The sequence below is a fragment of the Chelonoidis abingdonii genome, chromosome 13 (assembly GCF_003597395.2).
Source record: "Chelonoidis abingdonii isolate Lonesome George chromosome 13, CheloAbing_2.0, whole genome shotgun sequence".
In the NCBI taxonomy this organism is placed as follows: Eukaryota; Metazoa; Chordata; order Testudines; family Testudinidae; genus Chelonoidis; species Chelonoidis abingdonii.
Genome location: NC_133781.1, coordinates 20,362,231 through 20,378,508, shown reverse-complemented (window position 1 = coordinate 20,378,508; position 16,278 = coordinate 20,362,231). Strand labels below are relative to the sequence as shown.

The 16,278-nt window shown below is 39.7% G+C and overlaps 1 protein-coding gene across 12 annotated transcripts in view; it reads left to right on the top strand.

Moving 5' to 3' along the window:
* Positions 1-16,278, top strand: part of SPAG9 (sperm associated antigen 9) — a 106,146-nt gene that overhangs the window by 29,978 nt on the left and 59,890 nt on the right. For 7 of the 12 annotated variants that reach the window (XM_075071828.1, XM_032785168.2, XM_032785167.2 and 4 more), the window contains exon 4: positions 12,314-12,408. In XM_075071828.1, coding sequence (XP_074927929.1) covers positions 12,314-12,408 — 95 coding nt within the window. Of the gene's footprint in view, positions 1-10,641; positions 10,752-12,313; positions 12,409-12,968; positions 13,306-16,278 lie in introns of those variants that run through there. The other 5 variants (XM_075071829.1, XM_075071830.1, XM_032785169.2 and 2 more) reach the window with 5 other exon arrangements.

Sequence of the window (16,278 nt, the reverse complement as noted above, 5' to 3'; positions counted from 1 at the left end):
TTTTCAGCTAAAAATATTGTGCCTTAAAACATGACATTAGATTATCTGTAACATTAGCATAGTTTTCATCTAGGCGAATGAGGCATCACAATACTGACAGTGAGTAGCAAAAAGGGTATGGAAGCTTCATAGGAGCTGGAACCATGATGTTTATGGGGCTTTCAAACAGTACAAAACAGGGTCTCAACTATGTTTAAAAGTCCAGATTTTAAAAATAAAATTCAATGATGTTAGGGTTCTAAAGATTTTACAGAAAATTTTTTATTAATTTTAAAAGTTTAAGATAAAATTTTCAGATGTGACTACAGCCCATATTTTTAAGAGTATGTAGGCGTTGCAATTCTGTCTGCAGATATAGACTCCTCAGTTCCTAAATCTCTCTTGAAAATGAGATTTATGCTCCTAATATCAGTTGGGGATTGCAGCACTGAGCATAACAGTGCCTAACTGCCTTTAAAATTTGGCCCTAGTCTCATTTTCACAAATGATTTAGGCACTTAGCAGCCCGAGTTCCACTGGCTTTCATCTAGAATTAAGCTCCTAAATGCCTAAAGTCACTTTTGAAAATGTTACGCTTAGTTTGTTCTTTTCTGTAGCTGTTAATTAACCTGTTTTTTAATGTGGAAATTTGAGTGTACAAATTGTGCACAGAGTTTTGAAGTATGTGATCAAGCATAGTATCCTTGAAACTGTGTTTTCAGAAATCCATGTTTATTATTCTAAATACATGTTCACACTATTGTAGTGTATAAATGTTAATGTTAATATAACTCTTGTCTATTGTAGTAGGCTTTATATGTATATAGACTTCCATAACATATTTTTCCTAAAGAAAAATATTTTTTTTAATGCAGAAAAATAACACCCCTAAAGTAGACTTAGTTGACCTTAAAATTGTGAAACAGGAGAAATTGAAACAACACTACAGGGTAGATAACTGTTTCTGCCACTAGTTTAGTTTAGCAAAGCTTGGAGCATAACGGTTTGAGACTCTAAACTATATAATGAATTTATATTATACATTTAATGTAAGGATCTCCATGCTTTAAGAATTAGCCTCACAATACTGAGAGAGACTTGCATACATTTAGTAGACAAGAAAACGGAGAGTGAGTACCCAGTCCTTGTATTATACATCTAAAATCTCTCATTGAAGTCCTGAAGCTGACCAAAAAAAGGAAGAGAACCAGAAACAACCAAACAGGAGGGAAAGAGCTGTAAAGAGCAAAAATCAAGACAAGACTGAATGGCTTCTTCATGGGGATGAGAAAGTAAAGGAAATAAGAGGCCTAACGGGGTGGGGGGGGGAGCCAAGAAGAGGTGACTTAAGACAGAGCACTGGGAGAATCCCATGATGTGGGTTTTCGGAAGTTTTTGTAGCCTCTGAAGTTAAGAGTATGTGAGCAATGCAGAATTATCTCCAGAGGATAATCAGTGGTACAGCTAAGACTAGTACCCACAAGTCTTAATTCCTCCATTCATATTATTACAAGTAGGCCAGACTGTCCTTCTGAACAGATTGTGTAGACATATTGCCTGTTTTTCTGGTTTTGAATAGAAGTTGTCTCCCAGACAGAACCAGAACTTTAATATCTGTTGAGCTGTGGAATTTGAGTTGGAAATTTCTGATCAAATCCTTGGAAATGAACTTTACATCAAAACCAGTTAAAATTCAAATTGTGGCTCATCTTTTGCTGTCCACAACCGTTGTGTCATTACTGCCCATTTGTGAATATCCCAAGGCCATTCCAGGCTCTGGAGTCGATTGTAGTGGCCACAGACCCTTCTGCATGTCTTAATCCCCTCTGCCCTGTCCCTTCTGCACGTCTTTCCTCTGCACCTTCCCCCCCCCCCATCAAAACGTGTTCCCTTCTGCCCTGTCTCTTTTAACCTAGTCTTGTCATGTCTCCTGTTGGCCTCCAGTCTTACCCCTCCCCACACTGGCTCTCAGTCTTCATCTCCAGGATCCTTGAGAAGTCTGTCTTCCAGTGCCTCTCACCCAGCTCTTTGTCCCAGACTCTGCCCAGCCAGTCCCAGTTCGCTTCCCCGCTCCTTGTCAATCTGTCTCATGTTTCCCCCACACTGATTCCTGCTTTGGCCAGTCCGTGTCCCCTCTGCCCTAAGCTTCTGGTCTGATGCCCAACCAATACTCGCCTGCCGCTCCATTCAGTCTTTTTGCCTAGCCAGCTCTGGTCCCCCTCAATTTGTAGTCAGTTTCGCTTCCATCCTTTTCCAGTCCAATATCCTGCTGCCCTTCCTCCCCCACCCCCCAGTTCAGTACTTCCTTTGTGTTTGAGTCAGGTGGCTGCCTAGGTGCCAGCAGGGTGTCATTGAGAGCATAAAGGCAGGAGATACAGGCTCCCTGGCCCCCTCTGGGAATAGAGATGGAGTAGGCAGCCTATGGCAAGCTGATTTTCAGTGGCGCTCTCACTGCCTGGGTCCTGGCCACCAGTCCAGGGAGCTCTGCATTTTAATTTAATTTTAAATAAAGCTTCTTAAACATTTTAAAAACCTTATTTACTTTACATACAATAATAGTTTAGTTATATATTATAGAGTTATAGAAAGAGACCTTCTGAAAACGTTAATGTATTACTGGCAGACGAAACCTTAAATTAGAGTGAATGAGTGAGGACTCGGCACACCATGTCTGAAAGGTTGCTGACCCTGGAATAGAGTATACTCAGGTGCTCTGTGAGGATGGTGCATGCTTCGTTTAGCCAGCACTAGGAGCTGTGAGGGGCTGGAGCATGCTCCTTGAGCATGGATTCTTCAGGCATTTTAGCTGTTCTGCTCAAGTAGAGAAGTGCTAGAGTTTGTGAACTGATATTTTTTCAAAGGCCAGACTTGGGTGGATTATCACAGGAACAGTAAAAGGTACATCCCTGGCACAGACACCACGTCTGCTCCAAAGCACAGGAGTGCTGCAGTCTCAAAGGTTATCAGGATTATTTTTAACATTGCAAATTTTTTCCCTTGGTTTCAGTCTTGGATACAACTGAACTGTGTTGGCTGAAACAGTCTTACATTTTTTAGAAAAAGGCAGACCTGTGGTATAGAAAAATTCAGCCCAAATGGTTAGTTTGGTAAAGTTATAAGCAATTGAAAACAGGGTTTTGTAATGGGAAGTGACAAGCAAGCTTAATAGGCAGGGCTAGTTGCACCTCATATAAGATGTATGGTATATTTAAAAAAATGTTCAGACTTTGAATCACTTTCTTGCACCCTTTCGTGTTGCTTGTTTAAATTGTGAACTCTCTGGAGCAGAGACCATGTCTCTTTGTATTGGTACAGTACTTAGCACAATGGGCCTTGGTCCTGACTATAATAGAAATTAATATAAAGGTTTAAATTTTTCTTCCCCATTCCCCAATACTCCATTTACAAGAGAGAGAAACAAATGTGTATAATCAATTTAACTTGATTTAATGAACACTAATAGAATGTTTGGAATGTCTTGTTTTTATCTAGACTTTCTTCCAAAACGGACAACAAGCTATGCAGGTTTGGTTTATTCAATTAATTTACCAAACATTTCTACAATTTAAAATGCACTCTTTTGGGTGGGAAAGTCGTTTCCTTAGATTTTATCATCACTGAGGTGACTATCTTCTACCACAAAGGAAAAGGATTGAATGCAGCTCGTTCTTGTCCCATGCCCTTCAAGTCACAATTCTTGCTCCCTTTTTACTCTGGGCATTCCTGTGCTGTGCTTTTTGACTGATTGCTCTACCCTACTCCTTTCCAGTCACTTTCACTTAGGTGTCACTCCATGTTCCCCTCCTTTCTTTTCCTTGGCTTTCTCCCTTTAGTAACTCCTCTCACAACCTAATACTCCGCAAACCCTTTATAAAAATCATACGTGACACTTGCCAAACTTCACATTATTCTTTCTGTGTTGTATGTGTTTCTCTTCACCCCTTGCCTGTTGTGTGTATTTAGACTCTAAGCTGTTTGGAACAGGAACTCTCTCATACTGTGTATACCTTGCTTGGCATAATGGGCTTGGCTGGGACCTCTAGGCATTACTGCAATACACGTAATAGTGGAGGAAATAACAGGGTACTAATTTGTAGTCTCCTCTTAATTTGTAGGGTTTTCTAGCACCATTACAGGGTCACTAAAGAATCCTGGAAAACATGAACCTCTTTTCATACCTCACCTGCTTCTTTATATTGCGGCTCAGAGGTGGTCTTGTCATGTCAGTACAAGACTGAGTCCGTCTTCACCTGGCCTATGCACATGTCTTTCTTTTATTTTGTTTAAAGATTCATGATGGAGTTGGATTCAAACTGAGAGAAACGAGATTGGAGAAAATCTGATATTGTCTTTTCATTCTTTTTCCTATTGTTTAACCCCTTCACTACCCTTCCTGGCATTTCAGTTCTGCTTTGGTAACCTCACTGTTCATTTAATGTAAAATTATTTGGATAACATCACTCTACAGATTGCTGAATGTAGTTTTGAAGTTGCCTTCAATGGTCTGTTGCATGAAATCAAACCTCTGATTCAGCTGAGTGATTTCACCACAATATTTGCTTGAGGAACTTATCTTCTACTCTCATCTGTCTAAATAGGAATATTTTTCTTTTCTTTAATCAACTTCAGTTTTGTCTTTGCAAATAATAATCCGTGATGCTTACTGAAATAACAGTTGATTTTTCCTGTCAGTTGATCAAATAATGAAAGGAGCGTTTGAAGCTTGTAGTATTAGCTCTGACAGCTGTTTAAACCAGGTGTTCTCAAACTTCATTGCACTGCGACCCCTTTCTGACCAAAAAAAAAAATCACTACGTGATCCCAAGAGGGGGGACCAAAGCCTGAGTCTGCCCGATCTCTGCCATCTGGGGTGGGAGTAGAGGGGGGCAAAGCTCCATTATCCTGGGGGATTGGGGGATCCAAAGCCCAAGGGCTTCAGCCCCAGGCAGGGGGCCTGTAATCTCAGCCCCACTATCCAAGGATGATGCCCTCAGGCTTTGGCCCCAGACAGTGGGGCTTGGGCTTTGACACCTGGCCCCAGCAAGTCCAAACCAGCCCTGGCAAACTCATTAAAACAGAGTTGTGACCCACTTTGTGGTCCTGATCCACAGTTTGAGAACTGCTGAAAACAATGTGACTGTCCTCTGCTTTTATTTACTGTTTGTTACCCTTTTTTTCTCTTGCTCTCCTCATGCCACTTTTTAGTGTATCAGGCTTGTCTAGGTTTTTTTCCCGTCTTTCATTCATTGGGGTGTTCTCTTATCCTTTCCTCTTTTTGACATTACTGCTCAAAGCAGTAGTAGTTCTGCACCAGACTGAAATATACTGTCAATATTCTATTAAATTTCTCTCTGCTGCTAATGTATAGGGTACAGTAGACTTCTTAGTGCAATGCATGAACCAGATGCTGGGGAACTTAAGGAATGATAGATTTAAATATTTTTGTAATTCATGAATACACAATCTGCTGCTTCAAGGGTTCTCAGACTTGCTGCACCGCAACCCTCTTCTGACAGAAAAAAAATTACTACATGATCCCAGGAGGGGGGGACTGAAGCCTGAGCCCACCCGAGCCCCAGTCCCGTCATGGGGGAGGGCTGAAGCCCCAAGGGGGCCTGTAACCTGAGCCCCAGCAGCCAGGGCTGAAGCCCTGGGGCTTCAGTCCCAGGTGGTGGGGCTTGGGCTTCAGCTTCATCCCTGGGTGGTGGGGCTTGGGCACCAAGCTCCAGCAAGTCTAACGCCAGTCCTGGGAACCCCATTAAAATGGAGTCACAACCCACAGTTTGGGAACTGCTGTACTACTTCATTCACCTGCATATATATGTAACTAGGACATCTAACCTTTCAGGCTTGCAGTAGCATTTGTAAGTAGTGTCTGACACTAACAGCTGTATTCAGCAAAGAAAAGGATATTCCTGTACTGAAAAGCCAAGCCACAAAGACAGCTTTCTCCTTACCTCCTGTGGGAAGTTGGGAGGAAGAACTTGTGTGAACAAACAGCTGAGGAAACTCTCAATTTGTAATTAGCTTGGACAAAAGTGACACGCTATAAATGATGTATAATAAAGATGGTTTGATAGCAATTCCCAAATACCTTCCCTGTTTATATGGAAACATTTCTTTGGAAAACATAGAGGTACTGTACAAAATATCTTTATTCCCTCCCTCACCCCAGTGAGTTTTGGCTTCGTTTAATGAAGCATAATTGGGCCATGTAAGTTTCACTGTTTCTGTCTGATAAAATGTGACAGAACAGTGAGCATTTCTTTAGCATTTGGAATATACTTTGTCAAACTCATTCAGATAAACAAATATCCTGAGCAGTCCTAGTGCCAGGAGGATGGCTAGCATAGAAGAAATGCAAATAACTTTTTAGTTACAAATTTGGCAAAGCAGAGTTAAACCAATCGTATGTATCTAATTGAGGTAAAACGATTTCCCCAAAAGTGTTCCCAAATAAGATTTAAATGACCTTGTGTTAAAATTAATATTCAGAAATATTATATAATGTAATGTATAAATAACAAGCTTAGTGCCTCAGAATGTTACCATAGCCATCTGCATCATCTTATTTAACTGATATACATCTGTGCAGAAGTCATTGTTAATGGGAAGAATGCTTTTAATTTTAAATTAAGATGGCAAGATAATTTCTGCCCAATGGGTGCATAACTTTTTTTTAAAAGTAGCATTAAAGTGCAAACTATGCTTAGAAGAACATCTTTGTGACAGGATGCAGAAGTCCCTTAAATTTCTGCTAAAATAGAAATGCCACATTAAAGTGGATTATCTGGGACACAGGAATATTGCAGACTGGAAGGAGTACATGCAGTATATGAAGGAAATGGAGCTACTTTAATATATAAATACTGTATACTATGTGTTAATCAGCTTACTGGGATGTTTATTGTAGAACTATGTTGGTAAGGGATTTTAAGGAAAACAAGCAGGCAGAGAAGAGTTAGCTCAAGGTAAAACACCTTGGCAAACACTTCATGGTTGTATGATGGGACAATGACATTCACTGGCTCTGGGGAATCTGGCTCAATCTTGTGTTGAGCCTGCAGGACTCTGGGAACTAGCAAGCATAAAGAGACTTGGCTGTGTTAAGAGGGACTTTATCAAGAGAGGAGAGGCATGTGTTGGGTACCTGTTAGGACAGAGAGCTGACTGACACACATCTGCTGGGGAAGTCTGAAGAAATTAGACCTGCCTGGATTATCATCAGGGGATGATTCTGGTCAGTGCTGCTATTGGAAGACTTGAAGAAGACTTAAATCCATCTTGAAGATCTGCCCAAGTGGTGCACCTGACCACAACATCATGACCAGAAAGATAACAGGCTGCTCAATTAAAACAGTATGGCTGGCTTCACTTGGACAACTGGACCTGGCCAGAAATGTTCATGGGATCTGGAGACAGGATGCTGAGCTAACAATACTAGGAAGTCATGAGGAATTGAATAGAATCTGGAGTGCAAATCTTACAAAAAGAAGAGATAACTGAGAGGAGAAGGAAGGCAAAAGTTTCTAATGTTTTAAAGGTCAAATGTCTAATGCAAGACTTCTGTAACACTTAGAGTAATCTGTTACGTCTCAAACATAATGCTTAGGAGGGAGTTGTTGCCTCGAGTTAGATCCACTCTTAAAATAAACACAGGAAATGTAGAAAACTTGAGGAGTTAAAACTTTTTTTTAAGATGATTGAAGTGGGAGGAGTAATCTCAGAAGGATATCAAAACTCCTGGAGAAAACACTAAGAGGTTGATAGCAGTGGGCTGAGTTAATGCAGGATTTCCTGGAGAAACACAGGAAGCGTTCTCTGACCTGCAAGAATAGTTTATTTAATGGCTTAATCTGTGCATCTGTCTTGAGAGTGAATGTCGGCTTGCTTATTTTTCAATAAACTTGTAGAATGCTTGTTTTTTTAAAGTGAAGGACTTTCCTGCTAGTCTCTAGCAGACAAAGAAACTATGAGGAAAGAAACCTATTCGTGATAGGAGACAGGCAACCTTTGGTCTGGATGACTAATCTTGGCTTATTCCAGTGACTTTGAAGGATTCTTATTCAGGCTTGTGCAGCATAGGAGGATTTCTGTAATGTAATTTCCTAATGAGATGCTAATGAATAACTTACAAATATGTGATTAAAAATGGTAATGGTGAATAAAGGATCATAATGTCAGTGGGATAGGATGTATTGAACCGTGTAGCCCTGTAAATATAACCTTCCTCTTAGCCTATATATGTAGATCAGTGGTCACCAACCTGTATAGCGCGATTGGCTGGTCAATCCTGGCGCCTCTGCCAGTCAATCACAATCTCTGGCTGCTAAAAGTCAGGAAGTGCAGCAGAGCTAAGGCAGGCTCCCTGCCTCCCCTGGACCTACTCTACTCCCAGAAGTGGCCAGCACACCCCACAGCTCTTGAGGGAGTGGAGTCTCCATGTGCTGCTCCTGCCTGCAAGCACCACCCCTGCAGCTCCCATTGGCTGAAAATGGGGAACTGCAACCAATGGGAGCTGCAGGGATGGTGCTTGCAGGCAGGAGCAGCACATGGAGCCACGTGCTCCCTCCCTTCCTCCCACAGGGGTATGTTGGCCTCTTCAGAGAGCGATGTAGAGCTGGGGCAGGCAGGGAGCCGGCGTTGCTCTGCTGCACCCCCAACCGAGAGCTGTCCAAGATAAGTGCTGCCTGATGAGCCCCCCCCTCCCAGAGCCAGCACCCCATATGCCCTCCCAACCCCCTGCCCCAGGCTCTGCCCAGAGCCCCTTCCCTCACTCCAAACCCCTTGGCCACAGCCCAGAGCCTGCACCGCCCCACCCCCCCCCCCTCCCCCGCCACCCCCCCCGCACACCCACCGCCCCACCCCCCCCCCCTCCCCCGCCACCCCCCCCGCACACCCACCGCCCCACCCCCCCCCCCTCCCCCGCCACCCCCCCCGCACACCCACCGCCCCACCCCCCCCCCAACCTCCTGCCCTAGCCCAGTGAAAGTGAGCGAGGGTCGGGGAGAGGGAGTGAGGGAGAGTTGAGTGCCGGGGGGGTGGAGGAGGCGTGAATGGAGTGATTCACTACTAATTCCTCCCTGTAGGTCAGAATCAAGTCTAAAATGACTCCCCCCCTTATTTCCTCTGCTTTCTTGGGGAAAAAGTTATCCCTGGTACATTCCAAGAACATGTTGGAAACATTGTGTCTTGCTGTATTGCTTTTCCAACAGAAGTCTGGGTAGCTAAAGTCCTCCATTACTGCCAGGTCTTGTTCTGTATACTTCTGTTTGTTCTAGAAATGTCTCATCCACTTCCTCTCCTTGATTTGGTGGACTACAGTAGCCATACCATGATATCATCCCTGTTTTTTACCCCTTTTATCTTTACACAGAGACTCTTAACTGGTCTGCTTCTGACCACCTTTTGCACCTCAGAACGAGTATGCACGTTCTTTATGTATAATGCAACATCACCTCCATTTTTAGGCTGCCTGTCTTTCCTGAGCAAGCTATACCCCTCTATACCGATATTCCAGTCATGAGTCTGGAATATCCCACCAAGTCTCTAGCACCAATGAACTCAAAATTTAGCTAATGTACTAATTGTTCCAGTTCTTCCTGTTTGTTCCTCGTACTCCTTACATATTTGTATAGACATGGAGAAGACGTGGATCAGATTTCCCTCACTGATTTCCCTCTTGTTGCTCTAATAACCATAATGTAATTTTCCGTGTGACTCCACCCCCATCTAGCTTTTTGTTAAGGTCATATTTTTATGCTTACCTGCAAACTTTTGTCATCTGTCCCCTTTGAAGTTAGTTTAAAGCCCTCCTCACTGGATTGCCGAATTGGTGCGTGAAGATGCTCTTCCCCTTCTTGGTGAAGTGCGCTCCTTGTCTTCCCAGCAGATATTCTTTTCTGAACACCATCCCATGGTCTTGGGCCTGACCTGGTAAATTTACTAAGGCTATATTGTAAATGCAATCGGAACCATATTGTACAGAAGTCTGGAATGTTTATGGTCTCTTGGTATTTTAAAATAGTCAAGGATTATAAGTGGAGGAAGATAGCCAAAGCAAGTTTTGCAAGGACCAGGGGCAGGGGACACCTGCAACAAGTGTGGTTCGATGATGTGGCTGGCTAGCTGGACAGGATGTAGTATGGCACACTTCTCAGGTGTGCATGAAAAATGTAGAGGAAGTTGCTGGTCAGTGACTTGCGTGATGGATTTACTGTTTTGATGTGACTCTATGGTGCTTTGCACAATGGTGGTTACGATGAAGCATTAACGATATAAAATCTGCTGTTACGTATTATTTTAGTTTTAATGCCTGTTTTCAATTATGACCATTATCATTTAAACAAATTTAATAAAATCGGCTGCTCTATCATTACCACTCTAATTTCACTCAGCCCTATGCTTCATGCTCCTGATTGGCTTGATAGATTTATAAAACCCTGTTGTGCTCCAGTGTAACAGCACACATGCTATTGAAGATTAAACATTATTCTAAATGCCTGTGAAATTCTAGCTAGAACAGCATAACTTAATAATGAAAACCTTAAGAATAAAATAAGATAAAGCTTAAAAGGATCAGAAAAAAATTCTAACTACTCACAAGCTTAAAACTGAAATGTACTGCCTTTTATGATGTCTTATTTCTTCCTCATTTTGTAGGTACAAAACTTGTTACTGTGGAGTGGAGGAGGGAAGGGAAAGTAGGAATGCAAAATTATGAGGAAATGGTAACAGAAGGAAAGGGGTTGATCAAATTTTAGCCAAATTAGGTATTGATAATGCACCCCTCAGTTTATCGTGGGTACTACCTAAGATACCAATCAGACAATGTTCCTTTATTTTATTTTATTTTTTTTTTTTTTCAGGTCAAAATCTAGACAAAGGATATCCTAGATACGATCAAATTTTAATAAACTAGGAAGGGTTCTGGTTATTGGCTTATATTTATCCAGGGTGTGAAATAATTGTTAAAATAGTGCAACTCTGTCTTTTTACAGAGGACTGCTTAAGCAATAAAAACAAATAAAATGGGTTAATAGTACATCCACAGCTCAAATAGCTTGGCTGTTTCTATAACTGTTTTGTTTACAAATACTTTGTTTAGTAAGAAATCACCATGCTTGCAATTTTATAAACCCTCACTGAATAAAAGCATGAAATATATACAGATTACCATGTACAGAGTAATACCTATTCCTGTTTTACATTCTACCGCAAATACACATTTAAAGAACACAAAATTCAATACGGAATTTATTTTCGGAAAACTATATAAATTTACAAGACCATACATGTGGTGGTAAAAAAAAAAAAAAAAAAAGAGATAATGACCAATTGTTGTATCTATCTGTGATTTTGCGTATTGCTTTTTCTAATTTATTCAGTGGAGTCAAAGGAAGTTTCGCTTTTACACAGTGACTTTTTTCAGTGTCTGTTTTCAGTCTTCTGGTGTCTGATATTTATCTTCATTATGTAGCAGTTTGGTGCAGATGGGGAATTTTAACCAGTATTTTACCAAGAAGGCAAAGGAAAGCCTGAAACACACACCAAATCTCACTTCAGTTTTCTAAATTCCAAACACTTACCATGTTCTTCGTTAATGTATTAACTAGTAAATTAAGCCACATTTTGATAAAGGAACTAACTGCTCAAAACTTAGATAATGTAGTTTTAAAAAAAAATTATTTTGGTGACTATTCTAGATCGATGCTTGTCTTTGCTATGTACTGTATTAACACTTAATGCAATAAACTTTCGACATATATAATACTAATTTCTGTGTTTTTATAAATACTTAATATCGCTGCATATAAAAGATTTAGTTGCCATTCATTCAAAGAAACATCACAAGCCCTGCTTTTACTTCATGGATGTGTTTAAACAGCAGGTTACAGTCATTGGTGTTTCATTATTTCCATTTATGGGCACTTAGTTGCAGAACTCTGTCTGAAATACCATGTACATTTATGTTGCTATTCATATATTTCCTGTGCATGAATGTGGGAATATGTTCAAGGGGGTTAAAGTGAAACTGAATTTTTATTTTTGAAAAATAACTTAAGGTTCTTTCTCTAACACTCCTTTTTTAAGGAAAAGGTCTCAGTTCAGACTTGTGGCCATAAATGTCAAATATTTTGCTAACATTTGTTTACTTTCTTGAAAGAAATTAACTCTAAACTGTAAAATGGAGCGGGCTCCTGGTATCTTTTTTTTCTGATATGCAGAAGAGGATTGCAAAGCAGTGTACAATATTGGCTGTAAAATACACAACTGCAATACATTTAAATGATACTTAATATTTCTTATAGTATCTCTATTTTGTTTTAAACAGATGATTCACAATTATATGGAACACTTGGAAAGAACCAAACTTCATCAACTAACAGGGGGTGATCTGCTAGAATCCACCACACATGGTAGAATTAGGTAAGCATTATTATGCTCTCACCCTGAAATGAAAGAAAAATCCATTCATGTATGTTTGCAAGACTGTCTGTTCTTTAATCCTACAACAACAGTTTGGCTGAGTCAGAAAGATTTGTCGAGTGATTGGAATGCAATAGAAGAATAGTATAGAAATCGGGGGGGGGGGGGGGGCTAAAACACTTGCTTTTGTAACACTAAATATTAATATATATATACTCTGTACATTGGTCTTGGGCAATAATTTTGGCACACATTTTTATAAATTTAGACAGGGTTTCTTTTAGGGTATGGATAACTTCAAAATAACAGACAGCAGAAATACGAGAGTCTAAAAAATACTTAAAGAATATTGCATTGTTGCTGCTGCTTTATACACAGATTTACAAAGCAACATGTCTAAATGTCTGCTTGTGCTGAGAGCTTTATGTGAATATAGTATGTAGATCTTAAAGCTTTCTGCCAATGACCTCTGGAAGGGGGAGAGAATAGCTAATAAGCTGGTTGTCTCTCTGGGTTGCTGCATAGATGCTAAGAGCAGCAGCTCTATGGTTTATGGAGGTGGGGGAGGAGAGAAGTGATGTCATTGGTTTGGAGCTGCTGCAGGAGAGAGTGGAAATCTGCTGCTGATGGCATTGTTTTTGTGGCAGCAGCTGAATGACAGACTTTCACTACAAAGATACACCCTCATCGTCTTTGTAGCCTTGGTTTCGGCGTTTCACCATGCCAGCGCAGCGCCATGAGTCCTGGATGCATGCTGCTATTTGTGTTTGGCTTCGTTGGCGGGGCGGTGGTCATTAATTCAGCTATCTTAGTATCTCTTTCTGTTTTGCTGCTTGTGCACTTTTCTATTTCTACTGGTGTGCCAGCTCTGACGCAGACTCTACCAAGGATACTCAGGTACTCTGCCCTACTGAACCTCTGCTTATTGCATTCTTTGTTATCGTCCTCATTTTTCCTCATCTTTTGATCTATAAAAGGAGGCAATGGGATTTGAAGTCCTGTATATTTAGTATTCATAGACTAAGGCAAGGCACTGTTTTTTAAATGGTTACCGGAAATTTGCATTGGTGGTTTAAGTAATTACAAGGTCAGTCAGTGTGTTTTTTTTTTTTTTTAGAAATCTGTTAAATCAATCTCTTTGTCACTAACTTGCCAGCAGAATAGAGGTGCTTTGTTAAACACTGTGGACAGAGCTTGCACGCATTGTGTTGTAAGGTATTTAGCAAATATTATATATCCCTAAATTTGTGATGGCTTAGGCCTTTCATTTACCCAGTTTATATGTAGCATATGGTAATGGGCGCTCGTTCAGATATAATTATTTCAGTATTCTTTACATATTTTAAAAAAATACTGTTTGATCATTTAAAACACTTTGAAAGAAAAATCTTGTATTTGGGTATTAGAGCTGTAACAGCTTATTCACTATTGTTCAGTCAAATGTTATCCTCTCTCCTCTTTCTCTCTCTACTTGTATGGCAGTCAACCAATTCTTTCCTCCCTTGAGTTATGTGCTGTTGTTCCTGGTTGCTAGAGTAGTAGCAGATCTGCATCATTACAAAAAAGAGAAAAAAAATAATTGACATGTTTTAGTGCTAGTTTTAAATGAAATAAAATTTTAATGTGGCCCATTGTATCTTTCAGACTTGTAAACTTGGCATTCTTTAATCACTATTTGTTACTCTGGCTTCAATAAATTTGTAAACTTGTTAAAAATGTGATTGTCGGAAAATTAGTTCTAATGGAAGATTATTTTAAAAGAATAGCTATAGCACATGGCCTGGATTTGGTCTCTAGCCTTCAGTGGGTTTTTTATTTTTTTTATTTCTGTTTGTGACAAATAGGGTAATATATTACTATAGAATAATCAATTACTAAGGTGTTATACTTTAAAAGTAAAGCATAATATTTCACTTTTGTATGTTTAAAAAGTCTGAACTCTAACACTTTAAACTAATGCTATCAGCTAGATAAAGAAATAATCTTCTAGTAGCATGTCATCACTTTTCAAGTTAATATTTATATTTCAAGTCTTTCTCAGAAACTGTGCTGTCTTTTTAGTAGAGCCTTTTGGTTAACTTTTAGAACTATTTTAATATGTAAATAAGCCAGTCCTTTTAAAGACTGTGGTGTTTTTTGTTAGCTAATGTGAAGAAAAATATTGTAGAAAATTGTTATTGATAAAGCATTATGGTCTGAATATATAATATATTAACTTGATTATTTATGTAATCAAAAAGATATAATGTAGAGTGGCTGCGAAAATACTTAGTAAAGCTATAATATTTCAGTAAGCCACTGTTAAAAGAAATAAAGACTAAATAAATACTTTTATTGTTTAGAAAGTAAATTATAATGTCTGACTTTAATTCAGCAAAATGGCATCTTTCCAGATATTTCTTGGAAACTGAAAGGGGGACTCTTCCCCATCCCATAAACAAATTAATACCCTATTTTTAGTGGGAGAACATCTTGCTTGTCAGAAAGGAGGACAGACCCCCTTACAACATAATGACCTCTCCCTTGCATGTATTTTGATTTTGATGTCATACATACAAGACCTCTGTCTATTTACTATAGGTGACTATAATTTAAAAAATGACAGTCCAGCTAATTCCCCTCCAATAAAGTGAGCCCAACCCAAGAAAGAATTTGTCTTTGATGTTTTCCCCATCTGCTTTCTTAGTCCATAATCCTCTTCCCCATTAAACTCCTCTCCTTAAAAGCCTGTATAGAAGGTTTTGCAGCATACTCTGAAGATACAGATCTGGGCTTCTTTGTACCATTGGTGCAGAAGGTGGTTTCAAAAGCTAAGGGCCTCTCACAGAGCATGCTTTAAAGTGAGCCCTCTTTTAAACTGAAAGGGGTACAACTTGATTTTTGGCACTGATTTTTTTTTCCAGAAAATCAATACTTGAAATGAAAACTAAGTGTGTATCTTCTCCCTCCTCCCCCAACATGAATTAGAAATGTGGGAATTCTAAACAAAGGAAGTACTTGAATAGATTCCAAAGACTCCTGCTGTTGTAGAAAAAACTTCTGTTTAGTTCTGCAGCTATTTAGTAAGGTTTTTTTCTTCAAAGTTGTTACTGTTCCAGCATAACCCGATTATTTCAATACTTTTTATCTATGTGGCCTTGATTGCTTTTGCTTTTTTCATTTGCTTCACATTATCTGTGCTTAACTATATTTATGCTGACTGAATGTCCAGCTGTCTTCCTGTATTGGTTAAGAGCCTACCCAGAGATCTCCTGTGTGTACTAGTTTCCTAGTGCAGAATCTTTGGTATTGATTTTTTTACAGCATATTTAGTCATACAGACATACTTGTACGTCATGGTCTTTTCTATATTGGTACGCACAAGTTGCTTGCTCAGGCATTTTCCTTAACTTCCTAAAAGTTTTTAATCTCTTGAGAAAATTATTATCCATACATAGTGAATGTTCTCAGAAGGACTGATTGCTTCTTGGGCCTCAAGTACGAGCACATCTTGACTATCTATCTTTACTTTAGATTTTTTTGCACCCTTTGCATAGGAGCATGGACCTTCCATTGGCTATATTTAGTGTTTCAGCACAGGTCTTGCTAGCAGACTGTGAAGTTGTCCTGGCTAATGTAGATAGGGCCCTAACCATTTTACAAGTCAATACTATAGACTTGAGTCTCCATAATCACTCTGAAAACAGTTACCCTGGTTTTCTCTTTGAGAGGTGCCCACAAGTTTATGGACTATATTTTTACCTGCTTTGTATTGCAAAGCTCAATTTTCTGCGGTTATCGTGTACTGTCTCTACCTCCTTACCTTTGGTAAACTTATCTCTAACTTTAACAACAGCTTTACTTTTGGCAGTAGTGCTTAACTGCACATAT